Source organism: Halichondria panicea, chromosome 15 (assembly GCF_963675165.1).
Source record: "Halichondria panicea chromosome 15, odHalPani1.1, whole genome shotgun sequence".
Classification (NCBI taxonomy): domain Eukaryota; kingdom Metazoa; phylum Porifera; class Demospongiae; order Suberitida; family Halichondriidae; genus Halichondria; species Halichondria panicea.
Genome location: NC_087391.1, coordinates 2,815,652 through 2,840,439, shown reverse-complemented (window position 1 = coordinate 2,840,439; position 24,788 = coordinate 2,815,652). Strand labels below are relative to the sequence as shown.

Here is a 24,788-nt window from a genome sequence, read left to right as displayed (position 1 = left end):
CAACGCAGCACAGTACCCGGTATGTCAGTCTCCTTGCACAATGAAAATTTTGTGTTAGTAAAAGCGATTTGGTTTTAAAGATGCAAGTTTTTGTGTTTCTACTCTTCTGTCTACATCTAGCACTGAGTTCCGCATACTCAGCTGGAATCAGTGCACCTACCTGTCAGGACACAACCTATGGTCGTATATGCTCACTGCAAGGACCTGTTGATACTGTATCCATTATCCACAATAAACTGATGTTGGGATCCTTAAACAGTCTATTTTCCACAAGTTTTGAGCTCCAAGTACACGAGTATGCTGATTTGACTCCTAAGGCCAGCGTCTACGAAAACTGTGTGGGGTTTGAGCTTCCAGGGCAGCTTGGAAACGATCCCTCATCATGCCAAAACTTTGTGAAGCTGATACAGTTGGTACCTGCAGGTGATAGAATATTGGTATGCGGTACAAATGCATTCAGACCGAAATGCACTCTACACAACGTTTCCAACATTTCTGTTTATGAATATATGACTGATGTTCAGAATGTGGACAATGGATTCAGTCCTTACTCTGACAACACCCAAATTGTTGCTACACTCACTAGTGGTGAACGATTCTTCTCTGGAACAAGATTTAATGCATTTGCTTCCCAGACCATAGGAATGGCCCCTAATCCTTTACAAAGAGATAATACAATTCTTGTCAATGTTCCTAGTTCGGATCAGCGCTGGCTGCACGAGCCAACATTTGTTTCATCTTACGAGACAGATAGTCATGTGTACTTTTTTTTGCGAGAGCGTGCCTATGAAGTTGATCAAGGAAAATCTGTGGTTTATTCAAGAGCAGTCAGGATATGTAAGAGTGACAATGGAATGAACCCAGAAGCAATTTACCCGACCAACTTTTTCCTTACATTTCAGAAGGCGAGAATGTCTTGCACTTCTTTCGCAACACAAGGCACAATACCATATTCTTATGACAACCTGCAGTCAACTGTTTTTTGGGTACAACCTGATGGGCAACAGTTTCTCTACGGAGTGTTCACCTCACCTGTTAACGCACCAAGTGGAAGTGCAATCTGCAAGTTTAATTTTGATCCCAACTCTGCCGGGAGTTTAACAAAAGTGTTTGAGGATGGGCAATATTTGGTTTCTGATGGAAATCCTCTGACATGGAGAAGAGTGACTGCAGACACGTTTTCTTGTCCAGGAGAGGGTGATAATCAACGATCAATTTCTGATGCCTCCCAGTACCAGCTGGTGTTCAATGATGTTACTTCAATGGACTCCCAACCTCTCCACACAGTCGCGGGAAAGAGACTAGACAAGCTTATCGTTGACATCATTAATTACAATCAAAGTACTCAAACTATTATGTACTATTCCACTCAAAATGGTGATCTTCATCAACTAGTGATTGATGATGAAGGAAACAGACAGGAAGATGTGATAAATCGATTTGGAAGTGCATTAGGACACCTCACTATTCGTCGTAATTCCGATGAAACTCGATTCCTGTATGCAACAACAGATAACCATGTAATGCTAATATCACTAGGTGATTGTTCTAAATATGACAGTTGCTTCGCATGCCTGGACTCGAAAGATGCATACTGTGGTTGGGACGGAGACAGGTGCACCAATAAGATAACATCTAGTCCTCTAACCATTATTCAATCTGTTCTGACAATTGAGAGTCGTATCATTGACACTTGCGGTTCAAGATCAGACACTACTACACCACTTACACCCTCTTGCCAGATCACAACATTAGATCATGAGGAAGAGCCTGGAGAAATATCTACTACCTCTGTTGGTAGCTTGTCTGCCATGTCTGATAGTTCCATCTCAATTCCAGATCTAGTCGGAGCTACAATAGGAGCTTTTGTTGTAGGAATACCAGTTGGTGCCTTTGTGTGTTTTCTCTTCTTGAAGTTGTTCATAACTCCAAAAAAGCACAAACACTCCATAAACCATCACAGACATTCTGGTCAAGCAGACGCTAGATCTAACACTATCACACAAGTCAACAACCGAATCACTGATGACATTCAGAAACAGATTCAAAAGAAAGACCTTGCTATGAGAGACAATCCTAGCTACATTCCGACGATTCCCTCAAAAATTCCTTCGTTGCAACTGAAACCAACTCCCCTTGCTCTTGCTCCACCTCCTTCTGGAAATACACACAAGCGCAAAAATAGTAAAGACATCAACATGTATGTTTCAACTGAAGATGACGCTTTTGACGAGTGTGATGTTGTTCCTCCTCTAAGAAGTTTTAATGTTGCAGGCAGCAGCCATCCACATCGAGGACACAAGTCTATTGGCCACACTACTACGAATGGCGTTGGGCGAAAGAAATTCCCAGGTTACACTGCTCCTCGAGGGAGAACTGACTCCACAACCTGGCTAAGGGAAAACAGTTTATCGAGCGAGCCATCCTCACCATTGGACTCACCCATTTCTGATGTGTAGGGTATACAGCAACTAACTAACTGTAGCAGCTAACTGTAAACATGCGTTCTGTTATCCTGAACTCAAGTGCTATGAATCATACCGATAAGTAACATGTACAACCATTACAATCACGCATGTATTATTGTACATGTATATATGTGCTCCGATGACATCATTGACATAAAGAAATAAACCTTCAAGACAGCCTCATGATACAGTGACGGTAACACTGTCTAACTAGCAAAGTGATAAGTACGTTGAGCCAGTACACAAATACTGTGACACTTGTCACACATTTTTATCCGGGGGGGGGGGGGGTCAACTCCACTGAAATAATTGTGGAACAGAAGAAATGCATGGCAAACACTGTCTGCATGTAGTGTGTCCCCTGATGTCAGGGGACACACTACATGAGAATTGTAGCATCAGTCTATTGTTTAGGCTGGGGGACCAAGTTTCACTGGGGAACCAATATTTAAAGGCGGTATCTGTCCTCCTCTTCCCAGACCAAATATTATGGCTGTCTTGAAATATTTTGTTTTGAGGAATATCAGCTAGGAGACAAAATACTTCATGATACACTTAATTATGCCTTGGTGCGCATGCGCAAGCGAGGTAACGGTGGTGTGTTTGTGTGTCTGTGTGTGTGTGTGTGTAGACCACTACAGCTGCTCAAGGATCAATGAAGTGCAAGTAAGAGTTTCTATAGGCTTCTAGTCATGTTTTCTTCAATTACCCACTATTTGCATGCAGCAAAATTATAGATGTTCATCATGAAGCTAGCTATTAGTACAATATAGTAGTTTTATTTTATGTAGCTTTGGCACCTCCACCGAGGCATCAGCACCCGTGGTGCTTTCATTAACCTATAGCTAGATGTCTAGGAGCGTAGGCGGTTGTATAATTTTCTGAGTGTTGCATCATGCACTCCAAATATTATACCGTATAATTATAGATATAGGAGGTCATTTTTTCATGTGATAAAGTTAACTTGAACAGCAGTGATATCAATTTTCACACTTATTTGCATGTACTGTGTTGCATGCATCCCAGCATCCCACCAGCGTCTAGGTTTTCATGATGAAAAATGTTCGTCATGGTCAGCTTGCCAACACTAACGTATATCTAGACGAACATGGAAACTTAGCAGTATGCAGCAACAAAGGGCAAACTACACTTTTTGTAACACCTCAGTATAGGTTAAGGCAGATTTTTACAAAAACAGCCGCATTAAAATTGAAGTGCATGTAGATCAGATCTACTATAAGGTTTCTTGTATAATATCTTGACAATACCGTTTTTCACCCAAAATGTATATACTTGATATGATTTACTATTTGCGTTAATTGGCTGTGACCTAACCTTACCAAAAGCTCTTGGTGATACTGAGAATTTGGGGGTATGAGGTCATTCTAATTCATAATTATGCATGCCACTGTGGCAAGTACATGAAAGCTGCCTTAAATGCTCCTTAGTAAAAGCTTAATTTCTTTTGTAAGTGTGTATATTGGAGGCTGCATTTTCAAAAGAGCAGTGGGTCACAGGTAACATACACAACATGACAGTAACCATGGCAACGATGTTGCATTACTGATCCTTTCTACGTACATGTATAATTATATAAGATATAGATCTAATTCAAGAGCAAAAAGTAAACATGCAATGAAGTCATTTCACGATGACAATTAATGGCACTACATTGCATAAGGCTTTGAAAACAGCTGTCATGCATGACCCACGAGTCTATAGAGTCAGCAAAATAGTCTTCCTCAACAGCCTTAGGGCCTCGATCTGTAGTCCTATCTACATGTGCATAATCAGGTATCAGGGGAGCACCAGATCTAGAGGAGGTGGTCCGACACGAGTACCTCGATTAGGCAAAATTGAGTTAATTCGTCGCATGCACACATGAGATCTCCAGTAGAGTCCGAGTCTAGACGTACCTCTACAAACTGTCATGTGCAATCAGCATTTCACATTTCACCTTCCTACATTAAAAATCCATGTAATAAAGAAGTGCACAAAGCAGTCAGGTTTTTTGCTCTTTAAATTTAGTCTCGCACCAGCCCTGATTAAAAACAGGTTTTTGGCCCAACGTTCCAATAGAAACATTCGGGGCTGGTGGATCTTGTCTCTTCACTTCTATGATTCTATATAAAACACCTCACACATGGACTCGACTGTGCAAGCATAGTACAATCTGGTACAATATACGTACCCAGAGATACGTAGTAACGTACTTATGGTGCAAGCATATGTAGACTACGTACATATATTATATCTGAGGCACCAAAAAGTTAGATACCTGAAAGATCAGAATGTCTGAAGGTCTGACAAACGATACAAGACAGGAGGCAAATGTAGCACTCATGGAAGTGGAGAAAGGTATAACATATTAATGTCGAATTAATCAGTGTGAGAGCTGTAGTACTGTAGAATCTACTATAATTATATAGTAGATCCCTATAGTAGATCCGTCATAAAAATTGTGGGTCTGCCAAAAATTTCTGTCCAGGGCTGAGGGTAGGTGGCCGGGGGACATGCTTATATAGGATTTGTACTGCTGCACTGAGGAGTGCAGCCCAACACCGGACGTGCGGTTTATAATTTTATTCATAAGCAACAGAGCAGCATTCTGCGGTTTATAATTTTATTCATGATGCTTACGGAGCAGTATTGCATAACACAGCAGTACAAATCCTACATAAGTGTGTCCCCCGGCCACCCGTTGGGAATGGGTGCCGGGCTACACCCAGCTAGGCTGAGGGGGCTTAAATTTTATATTGGTTCGCCCTTTAAAAAGTGATCCTATACAATGCTAGCTCATGCAATTTGCAAGGCTTCATATACAGGGGGGCAAGCGCCCCCCCCCTGGGATTAGGTCGGTGTTACGGCCTGTGGCACACAAAGTAAACAAAGATCTTGTCTTATTATTCATTACAATGTGAATCACAGGATAAACTTTTATTCTTTCTGTTTCATAATATCCACAATTTCCTCTAATTCACTCTCTGTAAGTAAATGCAGCGATTTCAGGACGATGTTCATTAAGTTAGTGTTGCTCAGGATGCCGGGCTTTGATGAGCTTCGTCTAAAAAAAGCTTTCCTCTACCGATGCAGTAGCGACAGGAATAGACAGCTATTTTATCTATCTAAGAACTGACTCATAATGTAGTAGTATAACACCTTGAAACTTCATTAAATAGTCGCTGCTGGCATTTTGTTTTGCAATTTGTCCTTCATAAAAACCCTAACTCTAACACTGACACCTCAGTTCCTAAGAATGCACCAGATGCGATATCAGACAGTCTAAAGCAACAATTTCCTAGACTCCCCAGATGCCTGAGCACACGGATATCCGGCTTGCCCCCCCCTCCCCAATTTTTATGACTTTTGCCCCATCCTGTCAATTTTTTCTGTATGAAGGCCTGGTTAATGAGTTTAGGACAAGGAATTACGCTTTTTAAATGAAGAAGTATTGACATGCTCCATTGCACATTCCAGGGCCCTAGCCATCAATTTTGTATTGGTCAGGTGAACAATAGAAATGCGTGCGCGCAATACGCGCTGAAAATTCCTCTGCCACGCCCTGTACCAATGGTTGTCGGATTTCTCTGCTGGATGGTGAGCCTGGTCAGGAAGACTTGCTCTCTTGACGTTCACAGCGGCAGCCATAGCAATAGATTCTCAGAATTGCGCATGCTGAAAAGGAGTTTATGTGGGCTGCCCCGCCCCACCCCTTTGTCCATTTTGTGTTTACACTATAGTGATGACCATTTCGTCAAAAAAGTGGTCAGGTCAAAACTAGGCTGGTACATGGCTACTATGGGAGGTGATCAGTGCCAAAAACTTGTAACTCATTTGTATAATTATAGAGCTTTTTATTTGTATGTAGAAGTTCACCATTCAAATGAGAGCGTAATTATCATTTGTACGTAAAAGTACTTCACCATGCAAATGATTTTAGTACTAATTTAAAAAGAGTTGGAGGTACATGTATTGGCACTGATCACTCCCATAGGCTACGGCCCTGCATTTACTTCATTCAGATCAAGTGTAGCTGCCTGTGCATGTAATTATGGTGTGGAGAGGGAGGACCCTAGGTTACCAACATAACTCTAGATAAAGAACTTCATTATTAGTAATGAAAGCACCACGGGTGCTGATGCCTCGGTGGAGGTGCCAAAGCTACATAACATAAAATATTTTGCTGCATTGCAATCACTAGGAAACTCAAATAGTGGGTAATGATCGACCATGATTGTTGTTAAAAACGATCGATGCCAAAAGTTCAAGTCTAAAATTAATGGCTGCAAGTCAGCAGAGCCTTGCAGCTCTCTTCTCACTCTTGCAGCTACCAATAGCTAGCGTTCTAGTGCAGAGCTAACTACTAAGTAGAGTAGCAACACTCGGTGAACAAGTTTTGCTACGGACTCTTCTGAAAAGGCTGCAATGGCATTCCAAGTAAGCAAAACTTGGCATAACTCGAGAACGAAGCTTTAATTTGCAAATCCACAAAATTAATATTGCCAAAAAAACATGACTAGAAGCCTATAGAAAATCTTACTTTGCACTTCATTGATCCTTGAGCAGCTGAAATAGTCTACACACACACACACACACACACACACACACACACAAACACACTACCGTATACCTCGCTTGCGCATGCGCACTGAGGCATAATAACCAGTGCAACCACAAAGATTCTCAATTAAAGTGGACGGTTTATTTTCAGGGGGTGATTTTCGGTCCCTGAACCATTTTCAGGACCATTTTTCCAGCGACAGATCTATGTATGATCTGATTCTATATATGACTAGTCTGCTATTTTGGCCTTTTCAGGTCTTCGTTCCAGTCGTGTGGGTGACCAGTGCGAGGCCATAGTCAAGTTTCCGTCCCTCATTGATCGGTTTCCATTTCCTATCCTCATCAATGCTGCTTATCTGAAACTGGCCGAAGTGTACAGAACCAGGTAAACACTACTTTACCTTGACAATAGAACGTCTGAGCACTTTCGTCTGAAGGTCATTACATCAGTGTCATGCCGTAGTTCTAGAAATGTATGCATGATACAAACTAATGCTATTTATGCGAGTGCCCATCATAAATTTGTATTGCACATTAATTTGAGGCCCGTACAATCCCCATTGAGATTGTGGCGTTTAATCGAGATAACGTTTTCGTAGCCTTATAATTGGCCAAAACCATAATATTTTATGCTCGCATATTATATTTCTAGCACTACGGTAACCAGAAGAATTATGCAATTACATGTATTATGCAAGAAGCGTTTTTGAGGGAACCAACAGCTACATGTATGAATCGTTGCTAAAGGAACACGCACAGGCCTATAGTGCAGTCACCTCGTCTCGCTGGTTACTGGGTAGGGCTTGTGCCTGCATTATAAATGCATCCTCGACATAGAGCTCTGCGTTTGATTAGCGCATACGCTAATTAATAATATAGTTTCTGCGGTAGTTAGAATGACTAGTGCTAGCTGTAAATGCGTCCCAAATGCCTCCCAAATGCCTCCCAGATGCGTAGAACGCATGCTTCTTATAGCTCTCTGATTGTTTCTGATTGGTCGGGTTGGAATTCTGTCCTTGCCAGACTATAAGTGCTTATAGACTCTCTACTGTCAAGGTGCGGCTGATTCAATTGACTGTAAATGCTTTACACATACACCGAGTGCACGTTCAGGATCTCTACAATGTATCTATAATAGTTGGGGATTCATCTTGACACGTGTAGCTATCTAAAACAGAAAAATAAACTTTGATAAGTCCACCATCTGCATGTATATACTGGTAATGAACTGGAGGGCCAAAGTATATTACAGGCGTTATCTGAAATGTTTTGCCCTCCCCAACCTGGACCAAATATTTCATGACATACCCTTTCGTTGACGCAGTATAAATTTTCTTCGCCTTAACATCCTGAAAGTACTGCAAGTAACAGAGAAGCACCTGAACAAAATCACAAGTGTGGATGAGTTCCTCCGACGCATCTACTCCGTCATTCATAGCAATGACCCTATTGCCAGGGCTGTTACAATGAGGTGAGCTGTGATGTGATTGACCATGCATCCACACAACTGGAACGAAGACATGCAAAAGCCATGATACCAAATAGCTATAATTATGCAGATCACATCATGACTCTTGCATTGATTGTTTGATTTTATAACTTTTTGTGTACTTTTTTATTATGTTACTGAGTAATGTATTCTTTTGCAGAGTGTTTGGAAGTATTGCGAGCATTGTCGCTGACAAAAAAAATGTCCACCATAGGTACATAAATATCATTAATATTTTGTGTCTGTACAATCTGTATTTTAATTATTATCGTATTAAAAAATGTTCTGCGAGCTATATATACTAGCTCTGCAAGTGCAAAGCTAATTAAGCTATATAGTGCAACAACCTGTACCAGATTGTGAAAGTGTGCAGATATGGCTCATTCGCGAAGGTTTTTCACTCACAAAACATTGTAGTACGGTAAAATGTTGCGAAAGTGCTGTTACATGCGACGCTTCACTCTGTATAGTATCCATCATGGACTGGAGTCCACTGATCAGGTAGAGGCCAGTGCTGCCATATATGCCACTCATTGTCTCTGTGAGCACTCTGCGATATTCGCTGCTGGAGTCTACGACAAGATTGCCACTATGATACAAGGTACGTGGACGAATTCTTAGTGGAAGATACAACTAGCAGTACAGTTGAGTCTCGATTATCCGAACACCTGGTGTCCCCACCTCATCTGGACGAATGAAATATTCGGATACCAGAATGACTCTCAATGAGCCACGCGCATCATTAATTCAAGTAGCCTCTGCATGCAAAATCAGCAAACGGATGTCCAGATCTCTTACAAATGTACTAGTCTGGACATAAGACAGAACAAGGTAGCAGCCATAATGTTATATGTTGGCTAATCTGAAGCGTTGCTGCTTCTATTTAACACTTACGCGCATGTGCTATGAATATCATTAAATTGGCCGAATGATCAGGGTTTGGATAATCGAGGCTCAACTGTGTATTGCACGTTGTCAAGGTTACAATGATGTAATAAAAGTCATATAATACACTCCGTGCTATTATTATTACACGGTCACGTACCCTCGAGGCATGATTCGGTAATGGCTCGCTGTGATATATAAAACATATAATTATAGCCCTTGTACTTGTGCCTGTAAAACACTCAGTCTCATTCTATATCCATTACGTAGTGTCTAGCATTGACAATGACCTTCCGTAGGTTTAACAACTCCTGTCGAGAAGAAACTCGATTTAATCCCAATACTAGATCTGATGCATCATGACACAGAGACAGTTACGCAGGTGAGGTAACACTGATGAGGTTATCTTTGCGTACAAACAATGTTACGTGCGCTTAAAATGTTCCAGGTTCGCGACCTTTGTGTCAGACTGTTGCTCTCCCACCCGTCTCTTTCACTGGTCTCTGCCCTCCTCCAGACACTTACCACCCTCACGTTACACACACTAGTGCACAGTACAGACCAGGTACTAGCACTGGTTCTTAGTTAATGGGGCTAACCGTGCTTACTACATGTATATGGCTACTTCCAGCTTATCATGTACAAATCGGTGAATCGTTACAATCATGTCTGCGTGTACTCCATGTAGGTGAAACTGCTGCTATACTATGCTCAAGGCGACAGTAGGAAAGTGATTCGACAGAAAGCACTCTCCCAGCTCAACAAGTTAGTGTCACAGGTCCCTCATATCTGGTCTAAGAACATGATACAGGTACATGTATACGTACGAATACGTCATGTGTGGAATTCGACACATAGTTAATTCTAGTTCATAGGATCGGTGACTACCAGATATGTATACCGTATAGCCGGTAATTTTCGGGGGGTATTTAGTTGAAGTACAGAGCACGAATATTTTTACCCACGATGATTAGAATTGGAGTGGGGGAGGGGGGCTCGCAGCTCTGTTATAGCTAGTAGGATTGAGCCAGGAGCCTGGAGGGCCACCCCAGGCCCAACTACTATTATTCTGGGCTCATAGATCAACTGACGTAGCTAGCACCACTGTTGGGCAGGTATTAATTAAACTCTACAAAACAATAAAACCTTCTCTTTGTTTACAGTGACTATTAAATAGTGTATATTGTAGCTCCCCAAGATAGATACTATAAGTTATATAATATTATGTCAGATCTATTGTGCATTTCTTGGGTCAGTGCAGCGTGAATTTTGCTTGATTTGTTGTCTCGGTTGATAAAAACAGCTCTAACAGGCACGCTATATAGCTAGATGTAGCTTAGTGTTCTAACTCTATAACTTGATTATTAGAGTCAATATATAGTTACGTACTGTGCATCCACACATATATAGGCCTTTCAGTACTTTCACTCATTGTATTTCTGTCACAACCACGAAAATAGTCACATGAACACTTATGAGTATGCATGACTATGAAAACTTTGACCCTCGGAAATTACCGGTATTATTCTCTGCTGTGGCCTCGAAATAATGCTATTTTTTCGGGGCTACCTTTACATGCATGGACGGCTAAGATCTTCAATCACCGTAGTTGAAATTCATACCTTTTGACAACACAGGGGTTATACCTTGTTGTGGACAGGGCCGGTAGAGACAAGGAGAAGTCATCAGGGCTACATGCTCTCTACATTCTTTCCCTCTCAGCTGCAGTTCACAACATGACTTTTCTTAAAGGTTGGTGTGCAGTTTATTCACTGACTTAAAACTCCTTCCCTTTGTATGACACTTTATATCACGTTGTCAATGTACACTGTAACAAGAGTGTAATTATATAGTCCAACAGTCCCTTCTGTGTTATATTTTTTACACAGTTGCGTATAGCCTCGAGGCATAATTTGGTAAAGGGTCGTCGCTATATAAAACACATAATTATAGCATACGAGTTTAATTGTCTATACCATGTAATTAATTTTTTTGTGCTCTTAGGGAGTTGTCTGGGATTGGAAACGGAAGCTAGCTACCGCGTTCGGCCGCGGTTAAATCTGTTAAGGCGCTGTACGTGTTTCTAACACTGCTGTCTGCAATAGACTCTACTACATTTGTAGAAGCATTCTAGGTTCTCATAGCGTGGCAAAGTATCTCGATCTAGCTAAATCAAAATGTCTTTTTCATTTCCAAATGATGCTCATGCACCACTAGGGAGCATAATAGTGATGTTTTAGGGGGGCTCTGAATGTTTTGCAGTGGTCATAAATGAAACAATGTTTTCCCCTCGTGTTGCGCAACTGTAATATCAAAAGCATTTTGTGCCGTATACTGTAGTGCTAGAAATAATTATAATAATTATTCAAGCATAAAATATTGCGTTTTAGCCAATAATAAAAAAAAAAGGCTACAAAAATGTTATGCGGATTTTTATTTCACGCCACGATTTCAATGGGGATTGTACAGGCCTCGAATAAAGGCCAATAGTGCGATACAAATTTATGCGATACGATAGGCACTCGCATACATAGCATCACTCACATACATAGCATCACACATACATTTTTCTTGCTCTACTATACTGGCTTCTACCTAGCAAATCTAGTTTTGGAAAGCGATTAGTTGGCAGCGTACCCAAGACGGCATACATTAACATTAACAGTATCCTAGCTGTCATTACTTTTTCCTGTGGACCTACAGTTCTCTAGATTATCTCACTGAAGAACCTGAGAAGAAGATGACGAAATGTTGTTTTTTTGTAGTTTTTTGTTCCTAAATATGAATTCTTCATACATATTCGATTCAGTTCATATTTCACACAAATGCCACAAATGAATCACAAACGTATAAACTAACTCTATCTTGTGTCTTGGGTGAGATCCAGAAAGGGGATTTTTACTGTTTTCGACTCAACCCTACTGCTAATGATTACTATGTTTACCTCCTAGAGTAGATTGTTTTGGGTTAATAATTCTGCATGTACTCCCCCGTCTGCAGTTAAACACAAAAACTGTTTTTGCCAGTGACTATACTCATAATTTTGTGAGTGGAGTCCGCAGACATGTGTACGATTGCATTCCAATGAGTTTCTGTAAACCTGCACTGTGGAGCCACATGCATGTACTGTTCGAATTGTGTAGTGTGGATAAATTGGAAGAGCTTTTTAATTACTTATGTTTATACTTAAATGTGTATATAATTTATCTCTGCAGGGAAAGATCATATCTAGAATCTGACTGCACAGCTAGTTTCTTGAGTTGTTGTGTATGATAGTCGAAAGATTCACGTGCAGTCATTTGAAAATTGCATTAAACCGCATTTTGTTTGAGTGACAGTGATCTCGAAGAGCATTTTCTCCAAGTATAGCCGCCATCTCCAAGACATTCTGCACCCAGTTTCCAAACGGCTACAACCTGGATTAAAAGCGTTTTCTCAAATTTGCGATCGCTTACACGAGGCATGATGACTGACCTCTCACACTCTACTTCTCTTTTCTTCTAATAAATTTCATTCCTTCATTAGTATTGACTGGCCATTCTCTACTTCACGGTATTAAATTTTTTGTGTTGTTTCCTTTTACAGATAAACTGCTACCATTCACCTACTCTCAGTCCGCATCCCTAGCTATTTATTCTATTGGAGTAGTCACCAATATCATTGTGGCAATGCACAAGAAAGGAGTATGTGAGTGCGCAGAGGTGGTGGAGGTTGTAAAGATGACAATGGAAGTATGCTTGCTCACTGATTTCAGAGAGTTGAAAGAACACTGTCTCTTTAAGGTTGGTTTTACAGCTTGTCTACCAATCAGTGTATTTAAAATGTTTGTGTTATAATAATAATACTTACTCTGTTTGTTTGATCATAATTATATGTCATCTCTCAATCAGAAAAGTTTGCGTGTGATATTAAGGGTATAGGTACTACGCAGAGGAGGGAGGACACGATTAACCTTAGCTCTAATTAGCTAATTATCGCGACCTTTTAATTACATTCTTTGAACGATTCATCTTTTCTTTCTTTATAACCTCTACATATTGGACACAAGAGCTAGAGCAACGTAAGCCTTTTCTCCTACTGGAGGTACCCCTATGGCCAAGTTGTCAGGACCTGAAAGTAATAGGACCCCTATAAGAAGCACCTCAAGTACTCCTATCTCTAAGATCCCTGTGAGAAGCATCCCAGGCACTCTGATCTTCTCTGTGAGAAGCACTCTTGATCCTGGAGACAGGATCCCTATGAGGAGCACCCCAGGCACTCCTGTCTCCAAGATCCCTGTGAGAAGCACCCCAGGCACTCCTGTCTCTGTGATAAAGCTGCAACATGGAATTGTTTAGTTCAGAGTGTCTCCAACATGAAGAACATCAATGACACTAACAGTCTCAGCTTCTAGCACCCCTTTATTTGTATGGTTTGCTCTGTGCCTGCAAGAATTGCCTGTCACTCATACTACAGTACTGTTCTGTGTGTCCCAATATGTAGAGGTTATAAAGAAAGAAAAGATGAATCGTTCAAAGAATGTAATTAAAAGGTCGCGATAATTAGCTAATTAGAGCTAAGGTTAATCGTGTCCTCCCTCCTCTGGGTACTACGGGCTCAAAATGTGTTTAGGGTATTGAGGACAGCAAATTCGTTAGCATGAAGTGTCAAATGATGAGCTTTTGTTTGAATGGTAGTCAGATACAGATGAATAGCACTAGTATAATTATTTGCAAATTACACTGTGTACCAGCCTGATTGCTTTTCTGTTTTGAAACCCGTATACAATGTGCCTTTTGTTGTCTAGTATGTGGTGTAGGGATTATCATGAGTGCTTCAGATACACAAGGTTATTGTTTTGATCTCAGACAGAAACAATTAAGTTCGTATGCACTTATAAAAGCAAGTCCATCTCTTACATTCACAATTTCCTTAATTGTCAAATTATTTTGTAATTGTCACCCTCACTTTTTGACGTTTGCATGTGCAGGTTGCGCTGAGTAGTTTGGTTAGACTCACAGGTGCTCACCATGACGTCAGCCAAGTTGTACTGGATTGTCTGCTCTCCCTGCTACCATTACTACTAGGTATGTACCGTATAGCAAAAATTGTTCATAGAGTGTTGCAACTCTACTTAGTAGTTAGCTCTGCACTAGAACGTTAGCTATTGGTACATGTAGCTGCAAGAGTGAAAAGAGGAGTGAAAAGAGAGCTGCAAGTACTGATGCAGCCATTAATTTTAGACTGTACTTTTGGCACCCTTTTTAGCAACAATCATTTCCCACTCTTTGTGATTACAGATAATATAGCCTGCATGCAGCAAAATTACTGTAAGAACATTATGATATCTGTGAATTAGGGACAGCTATGTTGTGAGTTGTGACACATCTACCGAGGCATCAGCACCGTCAATGCTTTCATTGTATCATTTTTAGGAGCAACGATCCCAAACGACCCTGCAGTCAGTATTAAAAGTAAACACTTGCACTGAGCAGACTTCTTTTCTCGGGTACTTCATGTACAAGTTTTACCTTTAAACATACTGACTGTGGCCTTATCCACTCCGAAAACTATGACTTTAGGCGCTTGTAACTTTGGCATCGTAGATGTTTGGGATTGTAGCTGCTATAGCTAGGTTCTTACAACATTGTAAAACAAACTTTGGTATTACTATTGACGTTCTCTAAATAGATAACAAGAATACAGTAATTAAGCAGCTATCAATGTAAAACACTCTTGGTCCTCCATATTACACTCTGAAATGCACTTCAGCTGATGACGTTGCTGCTTTCTAGCTTGGAAAGGAATGATATATATGTCTCTTTCTGTGGTTTCAGGTTTCATTATTTTTCCTTGCAGAGTCCGTAGTATAACACACAGGTACATTCCATTCCGAGTCTGTGACACTTGTTTTTTTATCATTACAGGTGTTCATGCCTCAGTGGTCTGTCAGGCATTGGTATCCACAGCAACTATTACATCAGGTGCGTGGATGCACATCATACCAAAGCTGATGGAGTACCTGGACAACACAGCTAATACACAGCAGATGCTGGTATGTCACGCACATGTAGTGATCTCTTTTCCCAACCAACAAAGAGTAGAGTTATCTGTTCATGGCTATTGCAGGTACCAGTGACAGCAGTCTTCGTGCAACTGTTTGCCAGTGAGTTTAGCCAGGAAGCTAGGGAAGAGCATATGTCCTTGGTCCTCCCCAAACTACTCTCTCTCCTGTGGGGTTTGGAGCATCCTTCTCGACTATGGCTAGCTTATAAGGTTGCCAGGAAGGCCTCTATAATGGTGCGTCTAACTAATACCACTGCTCATGGTAAACATTTGTCTGAATTTGATTATAATTGAACTTCCTAATTTATCACTGCAGGGTATCCACGAAATATCCATGCCTATTTACTCAAGGCTCTCAAAATTGGTAAGAATAATATCACACAATCTTTGGTACGCCTATATTATAAGTCATTCGGAAGCTCAGAGGAGGCTGGAACCACTTGAACTTGGCTAATTAAGGTCACTATTTGGATATTTCCAAACTTCTCTTGCAGCCTATACTTTTAGACCGGTAGGTTAGTTTAAAAAGTTATTTTGCAGGGCAGGGGGGTCAAGTTTTATTTTTGGCGATTTTGCTCAAAAGCAGATCGAGATACCAGTCGCAAAGCTAGCTAGCTGTGCATTGACCTCGATAACAAGCTGCTCATGATATCGAGGATAGTACAAGAGCACTGACTTTTGATTGTTCTCTGCAAAATTGGTGAAATTGACCCCCCCCTGCAAAATAACGTTTTAAACTAAAAATTATCGAGATACCAGTCGCAAAGCTAGCTAGCTGTACATTGACCTCGATAACAAGCTGCTCATGATATCGAGGATAGTACAAGAGCACTGACTTTTGATTGTTCTCTGCAAAATTGGTGAAATTGACCCCCCTCCCCCCCTGCAAAATAACGTTTTAAACTAAAAAATATCGAGATACCAGTCGCAAAGCTAGCTAGCTGTACATTGACCTCGATAACAAGCTGCTCATGATATCAAGGATAGTACAAGAGCACTGACTTTTGATTGTTCTCTGCAAAATTGGTGAAATTGACCCCCCCCTCCCCTGCAAAATAACGTTTTGAACTAAAAAATAGGCTTGAGTAGTCTGCAAGAGAAGTTTGGAGAAATCCAATTAGTGACTATAATTAGCTAAAGTCAAGTGGTTACAGCCTCCGGAAAACTAAACTAAAATGTTGTGATTAAAAAAAATTGTGCCCATGCATTTCTCCCATTTCTCCTTGCACATTATTAGGTTATGCAAGAGTATTATCACCCTAGTGCACCTATTTTTGTGTCTTTGTTTCTTCCCTTAATAATGTGTACCAATATTTTTGCTTTAGTTTTTAGTTGCCTGGGGTGACTAAACATAATTTATAATTCCAAGTAAAGGAACATGGTAATTCCCTAGCCATGACGATGTGTGGGGGTAACCCACTTGTAAATAGAGTAGCCGCGTGCATGATCAATTATTATTGTGATTGACTGACACTGTTAGGTGACAGCAGTGAAGTACCGCAATTGGTTGAACGCTCTTTGTCAGTTCTGTGAGGCTCAGTCTCTGGTGTTGTCAGCAGCCAGAAAGTCTGCAACCTACTCTGACCTCATATCCTCTCTCTGTCAGTCTTCTTCTATGGTGCACAATGCCATCATGTTCCTCAAGGTAGATACTCAAAGTTGTGAAACTATATCAATGTAGACGCATCATGTATTGTTTCTGCGCATTAGTAATTCATTTCCCTAACTTAATTATTGCGTTGTTATGCTCGTGTTGATTCCCAACCCAACTATATAGGCTTCAGATCCTCCGTCTTTGTTTGGCGTCCAGTTCCTCTCTGTGCACGCCTCATGGCTGAGCACCCACAGTCAATTGCTGGCCACCTGTGTCAGCCTATCTACCATGCCCCCTCCGAGCAGTGACCTTAGTAGAAGTACTGAGAAGAAGGTAACATGTTTTGATTGTTACCTGCATGTGTTTGGTTCTTGTAGTATCTGGTTATAGTTACCAACACTGCAGCGCATATTAATTTAGATACATGGAGGTATTCCTATCTCACAGTATTATTATTATCTACAGTTTCAAGAATGCGTATCTCAGTTCCAGTTGTTGAGTCAGATGTATGATAAACTCTACACTACTCTGTTTGATGCCGATCCCTCCACCCTCGAATATGTTACACTGTATCCAAAACTACATGGGGTAATGGTAATTATATTATTAATATACATGTACGTATCAAAACTACGTGTACGTACAAATGTACATGGGTAATGTTAATCAAAAATTATGTGTGTGCGTATAATTATAATGTGAGCTACTGTGGTGCTAAAAGCTGTTCTACAGCTCGTATGTCACTGTATTCTTCATCTTGATTCAGATAGACACTGTCCATCACAAACGGCAAAACATTGTTACATTGTGTACCTCTGTACATGTGATTCTGTTGTTTAGCCAGCTTGTCAAGTGTTTGTGTTTTCGGAGATTTAGCGTAAGGACAGCAGACAAGAGAGCATATGTGTTTCAAGAGTTGTTTAATCTCTAATTCAGTTGTTTGATTTTTAGATATTGCCTCATTGTTTGTGTACTTCAGTCCAAACAAATCCCAGCCTGGAGCATTTATGTACAGCATGCTTGTTCTTGTGGTAAGTATTGTGTCGTACTTGTAGTCTGTGAATGCAAGTAGTGCTGATGTACTCAGTGCAAAGCTGATAGAACTAAGGCTGTAGGTTTCCAGCCATCTGCTCATTGGTAGTAACTCAAGCTGGTTTTTTGGAGTATCTAGAATGTGCAATGTGATATTTAGCGGTTTGGCCAGTTCACGTAGAAACTGTAGAGTGGTGTTGAATTGCTCGAATGTAGACTCTTTGCTTTGGTCTCCTGGAAAGATGTGCAGAGAAAGGATAAGATCGTGAGACCCTAGTATAGCCATCTTTTTCAGGAGTGAAATAAATGAACTCATACTTTCATTGTACAAGTCTGGTGCATCACTAGTTAGTCTAAGAGTTGGGAAAAGGTCAAGCGACGGTGTTGCATCTACGTATACTTTCACTCTTTGAGTTGCTATCCAGTTTCTTTCTTTCACCAGAAATTCCTCGTCTTTGGTGATCAAATACGAATAGTCGATTACAACAGAATCGTAGTGTTGGAAGAAGGTTGGCCGAGAATTAATCTCTCGTCTAAGGGATAGCCTAATGTGACGAATATGGAGTGCAATTCCTATTGGTCTAGGCTTAACACTAGGTTTGTCAATTTCTGTCATCTTTAGGGTTGTTGTTACTTGGAACAGCCTAGTATCACCGCCGGCAATGGTTGTTGGGGTACTCTTACCAATGTCTGCATTTTCGTAGCCATCTGGTAAGTATCCAATCTGCCCTTTCTCTGACTGATCCAAGATTATCTCTTTTACATTTATAATCTCTCCATTTTGCACCACAAATTTAAGAGGCTGTTGCTCCAGTAGAGGATTAGAAACTAATACCAATAGCTTGTCGGTGTCAACATAGTTGGTGACAATGCTCAATTTAGTGGTACTCTTTATAATACTCGCATTGCTCAATGAACTGTGTAAGATCAATGATGCATGGTCTAGTAGTGGAAATGGTGTCGTTATAGGTTCATCAATTTCACTGACTGGCTTGTTTGTTTGTGTGGAAGACACTGCGTAAGAAGTTGCTAATACAACTAATGTTCCTCCGCTTGTATCCTTAATTTGTATGGCCAAAGGCGTACTATCTTTTAACCACGCTAAAATTGTAGCCCCTTGGGTGTATTCCAAATGGCGAACTGTCATATTATATCGCTCAGTGATAGGCTGCTTCTGTGAGTGCAAGTAGACCTTTTCGCCTGCTTGTATGACCCTAAATCCACCAGTCACTGAAACATTGAAATATCCTCTAGGCAATGTGGCAAGATTACCTGCTGTTATCACTAAGTTGCCACCACTTTGAACATAGTCAAATAAATTTCTCGCTATTTCTTCTCCTCCAGCTAGCTGACTCGACACGAAAATAGTATCATACGCCTTCAGCACCCAAACAGGTGCATCTGTTAGAATCACGTCCACTATGTCACCGTATGGTGTAGGGGAGCTAACTCCGGTTTCATCATGAAAGTATGATGAATCTTGATAGTGTGGATACAGTAATCTCAGTAAGCCATCTGTCAGATAATCAGCATTTACGTACGGTAAGTTCATCCAAGTTCGATAGATAACTCCTTTATTTTGTCGTGGAGATGCCCAGCCATTAAAATAATCCAAGTAGATTGCCACTGTAGCTAAATGTTTGCCTAATGACACCTTCTTTTGTGAAACCCACTTGTAAGCATTGTGCTGTATCAATCCGATAGGGCTTAGATCATTTCCTTTATTACTTTCATAGAACCAGTTTCCCTCAAAGCTTACATATCCACTGTTATACATCATCTGAGCATACATGAGCCTCTTCATCAAATTTAGTGAGGTACCACAACTTGGACCAAATGGATCACCGAAGGAGTCAACATCATATCCTTCCATTGATGTATAATTCACACACGAAAACTTGATTTTCCTCGTTGTTTGGTGTGATGTTTTACTTGCTTTTTTCTTCTTACTATACACCTTGTGTCCGAATCGATTGTATATTGAGACATTTCCAAACCATATCACTCCATACTGCTTGCCTGCTCCTCTGATGAACGAATACCTTAGTTGTGCATTTGGTCCATGCTGTGAGGTTTCTGCTCCTGCTAGTGTGTACAACCCAGTCTTTAACTGATAATGAGGGTAGGTGCTGCTTAGAAGAGTTGTTAGTCTTGGACCAAGTATGTGCTCCATTCGGTCAAAGTAGTCTCTGAAATTCAAATACTGATCCAATGGTGGGTTGTTGAGGGGCATCTCCTCTCTAATGAAGGCTCCAAAATAGTGCCCATCTTGTTCGCCATTCGCTATTCCAAACCAGTGGCTGCCTAGTGTTGCTTCCATGTACTCCAGCACGCTTTTTGGAGGTCTATACCCTGCACTTACTGGACTGAATCCATGCACGCTTGTAATGTACAAACCCTTCTCTTTAATGTAATCAATGAAATCTTTATAGTTGTCGGAAAACATGAAACTCGGGCTTACTGGCCAGAGTATTCCTCCAAGGGTAGTATTTGGATTGAGGCAATACTTGTCGATTGCTTGTGTGTAATTTATCAAATAAGCCTGGCTCGATGGCAGATTTCGAAGAGTTGCAAATTGGGGAAGAGGTTCAAACACCTCCAGAGAGGGATGAATTACTCTGTATCTGTCATAGTCGGGGTTCTCCTTTGGTTGTAGAAGGTGTGTGTACACTCTCACTGCCCAGCTAGCTTGAATGGAAATTATTGCAACTAGAAATAGAGTTGAAGCGTAGTGTATCATCTTATTGTCTCTTGAGCACTAATGATGATAATACATGTAATTATTACCAGTATGTGTAGATCGTTGTATGGCTTTTCCCAAATATGGACGTATAATTGTTGGTGTGCATGTCATGATTTGTACATACGTTTCCTTGACAACCCTAGCTTGCAGCAGTCGTGTCTACTAATGGCCAGTATTATATCATCAATAACATGCTCACGCAGACCATTAGTAAGGTGGGATCTCATCACTCCATATTGTGTTTAAGAGATTTTGCAATGCTTCGTCATAATATTAATATTTTAGCCCCAAACCATCAACTCCAAGCTCAGGCTGTGTCCCTGTGCTTGCTCCTGTTGAGATGTCAGACAATTTTAATACCAAGTTTCTCTTGGGGCAGATCTGCAGGAGTGTCTATCAGAGAGCTCAAGTGAGCCAATTATATTAATAAAGTGTACTGTCCATTCCTTGTACGCATGCAGTCAGCTGGAGAGTCCATTCAATCACTGCCGATTGGGGAAAAGGTGACTATTAATTTTTTATCGAAGATCAATACGTTACGTGAGTAGTACGTGTATTTTGATTATCTTCTCGATCTACAGCACTCATCTTTGCTAAAGGAATTTTGTCAAATGCTTCTTAGTGTGCCTGTTTGTCTACCACAGTATATGTTCGTCTCATTACAGCAGACCACGGTCAAGGTGAGTGATCTAGCAAAATGTTACCACCTTGAACATCAGAGGCTTAAAATCGTGGTTTATACTCACGATACCTATACAGGTATATACTAGTTAGACACCGTTTTGGAGGTGTCTATACGCTCAGGATACTAAAGCAGTGCCCTTGGGCTTCTGAATCGCATGGACACCGACAAAACAGTGTCTAATATGCACTTAAACAAAAACTTGCACTTAAACATTCTGTAAGGGATGTACTGTATTTACTTGATTAAACGCCCAGGCGTTTATTTCAGATCGCAGTCTTTAGAGGGGGTGTTTAACGAGGAGGGCGTTTATTGTTATGTCTACTCCAAAACTCTTGCACAGCAGCAGTTATTGTGCTCTTCTTGGGCTGCTGTCGCAGCATCAATCTATTTCTCAGCTTAAATTTAAGTCATAGGAGTTCCCTCTGTGTCGGTATCTGTCTCTCTGCCATCGACGCATCATAATAAGAAATATTATTCTATGCTGCCATGCTTGCAACTGGGTTCCACGTGCTATTTCAGCTCCACCCACAGTGCCACGCCCCATATATGGGCGATTATTTAAGATGGGTGTTTATTGACAAAGACAGAGCTTTTACCCTGGGCGTTTAAACGAGATGGGCGTTTATTCAAGGAGGGCGTTTAATCAAGTAAATACGGTATACTCATTTGACACTAGTGCACATACGCAAACCTTGCCCTCGAGGCTTGACTACAATACAATTACGACAACAGGATACTAGGTATATATACTAAGTAAATTGTATGTATACTAAGTCACATAGTATACCTCCTCTGATGGACGTTTCCCATGTACTTCCCATGTAGATCTTATCAACTAGTGTCTAACAGTACTTACATAGCGTAAAGTAGGTGTCTTACGGTACTTACAGGTATAGTGTATAGTATCCACAAATTTATCGGGCGGCATAATCATGCACGGTTTAAGTCAATACCATACCCTCACGAAAATACGCCCTTCTCCTCTTTTGCTACTGCATGCGGGTATTTGATTCGAAAATACGCTCACCCCAAATTAAAACTTTGAGCATGCACAGTAGCTAAAATAGCACGTGTTCACACTCGAGTTTAGTGAGTGCTCACCTGGCTTGCCATAGCACTACGTTTACAGCATGGATAGCCTCCATACAACAAGTTATTACCCGAGGTGTGCGTGGGCGGCCACGGGTATAGTAGTCCGTTGGTTTGTTTGTTCATTTGTATGTGACATAATTATGTGAGTCTACTCACCTGGATGCCATAGCAATGCGTTTACAGCATGGATAGCTTCCACACAACAAGTTATTATAGTTGTTGCAGATCTCAATCTTAAAGCTTCTTTGTCGTATAAAGGGGAGCAAAAGCTAAGAAGCTTGAACTTTCACGTGGCTACCTCTACACGCAACCTTTATTCGAGGTAGATCTACATAAAAAATCTATTTGCAGCTGAAGTGATCCTTTACCGGTCTCCGTTGAAAGTAGAATTGTAGGTTGTTGCTTCTTTAGTATAACTGAACACTCCTCTGCTTTTTATAGATCTATTTATTCATGTCAGCATCCAAGGTTAGCACTTTAGTGCTCTAATAATAGTATTAAAACTTCGTTATCAAAGCTTGAACTTGCACATTGGCTACATGTCTAAGACTCGAGGCTTCTTTGCTGACTTTGCTGTGATCCTATAAGCTAACTGAGCATAGACATGAATGTTCTCAAAAGTTTCAGCATGCCTCCGTCCAGTTGCTCCTACTCCCAAGCTTCCATACTAATACTGTACATTTGGCATACTACTGCATTTATTGTATAAAATTCCTCGGATCTATATTGATTTTGATATTCATGTCAACAACCGAGGGTTTAGCGCTTCAGTGGTCTCGTTAATTTTAGTAACCAGCCTGTTACGGTCTATAAGAGTTTAAGCTGTTCGAGATTCTTGTAGAAAGATTACGGACATGCCTATAGCTGTTGCTGCATGAGTTTTCAAGATTAGTAATTACTCCGTGGATCTCATGTACGTAACAATGTAGCCCCTACTTATGCAATGAATTTTCAGTAACAAATTATGTATTATACCAGTGTGCCAAATTTTTGAGAACCATTGATAATTTTATTCTGCAAAAAAATCGCAGATTGCACAAAATTTATCCGTAAAAAATTGCGAAAATGTTCCCGTCTCTAAAGGTTTCTACGCTAATTTCGTAATTGCAGTTGGCCCTATCTCCTCCCATTCCGCCCACTGGACAGCATATTTCGCTCATCTTGGACACTCATCTGACACTCAAGGTGGAAGGAGTCATCCAGCATGCTGGAAAACAGAGTGAGTATATAGTTATACTAACTCAACATAACCATTTAGAGTCTGTTTTTTTGTTAGAAATGTATAGGTCATTGCGTGCTGTTCATGTGAGAGTGAAACCAGAAGTAGAAAAGCTTGTGTCTCATAATACAAAGGTAACTGAATCCTATTGAGCTTCTAAAATTGTTTCAGAACTACTTTATCTTGTCTACAGACTCTAGAACCTAAGACGTTAGAGCTTACAGAGCCGGTTGAGAAGGACTATTTTCAAACCCAGTTTGTACTTGCTTTACCCCTACCTGGATACTATGTAGTTCATATTGAGGCAAGTCTGCTCGACAATCATGGAACTGTGTGGCACACTGGGCACAAAGAGACCCTGCCAGTAGTGGTAAACACAGAAGAAAATTTGAAGCTAAAATCAAAGGAGAACCTTCTTCCCAGACCTGGCAGCGGAGACTCTAAACAACCACAAAGGAACAACTGACTGAATTTACTGCTTAGATACTGTAGTTGATCGATATATAAATGCATGGCTATAATCCAACTTTAAGTTGCCAACAAATTCATGTCAATCATCATTCAATGGCGAGGGCGAAGAATAATTGTAACAAGCATGGAAGCTGGTTCCATCAGTACAGAGGTCTGTCAGGTCAAAGGGTTATTTATTACGATTCTTTCTGCAAGAGTCATCGTGCAATAGTATGGTGACTCTGATTATTATTTGCCACTGAGGAGGTACGACACGAGTACCTTGATTAGGCTTGGTCACGTGTAAAATTCAACAGTGAAGTCATTGTTGCGTGTTACTATAATTACCTCAATTTTAGCCCAACGAGGTAGTCGTGTCAGACCTCCTCTGAATTCACCCATAGTGTATAATTAATTATAATTATTACACCATCCTCAGGTTAGATGGCCATGGGTGTTTTTTTAAGAGGCATCCCAGACAGTGTCATGCTCTTACGGTAGCTTCATCAGGCCGCTTTTTCTT

At 40.7% G+C, this 24,788-nt stretch overlaps 3 protein-coding genes across 3 annotated transcripts; 2 read left to right on the top strand and 1 right to left on the bottom strand.

Annotated features, from left to right (window-relative positions):
- The first annotated feature begins 78 nt into the window (after positions 1-78).
- On the top strand, positions 79-2,646 carry LOC135349041 (semaphorin-5B-like). The gene has a single exon (XM_064547490.1). It carries the CDS (start codon positions 81-83, stop codon positions 2,457-2,459), a length of 2,379 nt encoding a protein of 792 aa, XP_064403560.1. The 5' UTR covers positions 79-80; the 3' UTR covers positions 2,460-2,646.
- Positions 2,647-4,551: 1,905 nt separating this feature from the next.
- Positions 4,552-24,369, top strand: LOC135349039 (integrator complex subunit 7-like). Its single transcript, XM_064547487.1, has 24 exons — positions 4,552-4,826; positions 7,287-7,416; positions 8,356-8,502; positions 8,681-8,734; positions 8,991-9,121; positions 9,705-9,787; positions 9,854-9,970; positions 10,094-10,216; positions 11,043-11,157; positions 12,991-13,187; positions 14,375-14,471; positions 15,312-15,439; positions 15,514-15,684; positions 15,767-15,814; positions 16,931-17,095; positions 17,228-17,377; positions 17,510-17,613; positions 20,963-21,034; positions 21,105-21,228; positions 21,281-21,322; positions 21,401-21,499; positions 23,707-23,815; positions 23,873-23,949; positions 24,009-24,369. Exons 1-24 carry the CDS (start codon positions 4,760-4,762, stop codon positions 24,279-24,281), a joined length of 2,823 nt encoding a protein of 940 aa, XP_064403557.1. The 5' UTR covers positions 4,552-4,759; the 3' UTR covers positions 24,282-24,369.
- Positions 17,669-20,872, bottom strand: LOC135349038 (uncharacterized). The gene has a single exon (XM_064547486.1). It carries the CDS (start codon positions 20,814-20,816, stop codon positions 17,748-17,750), a length of 3,069 nt encoding a protein of 1,022 aa, XP_064403556.1. The 5' UTR covers positions 20,817-20,872; the 3' UTR covers positions 17,669-17,747.
- Positions 24,370-24,788: the final 419 nt, after the last annotated feature.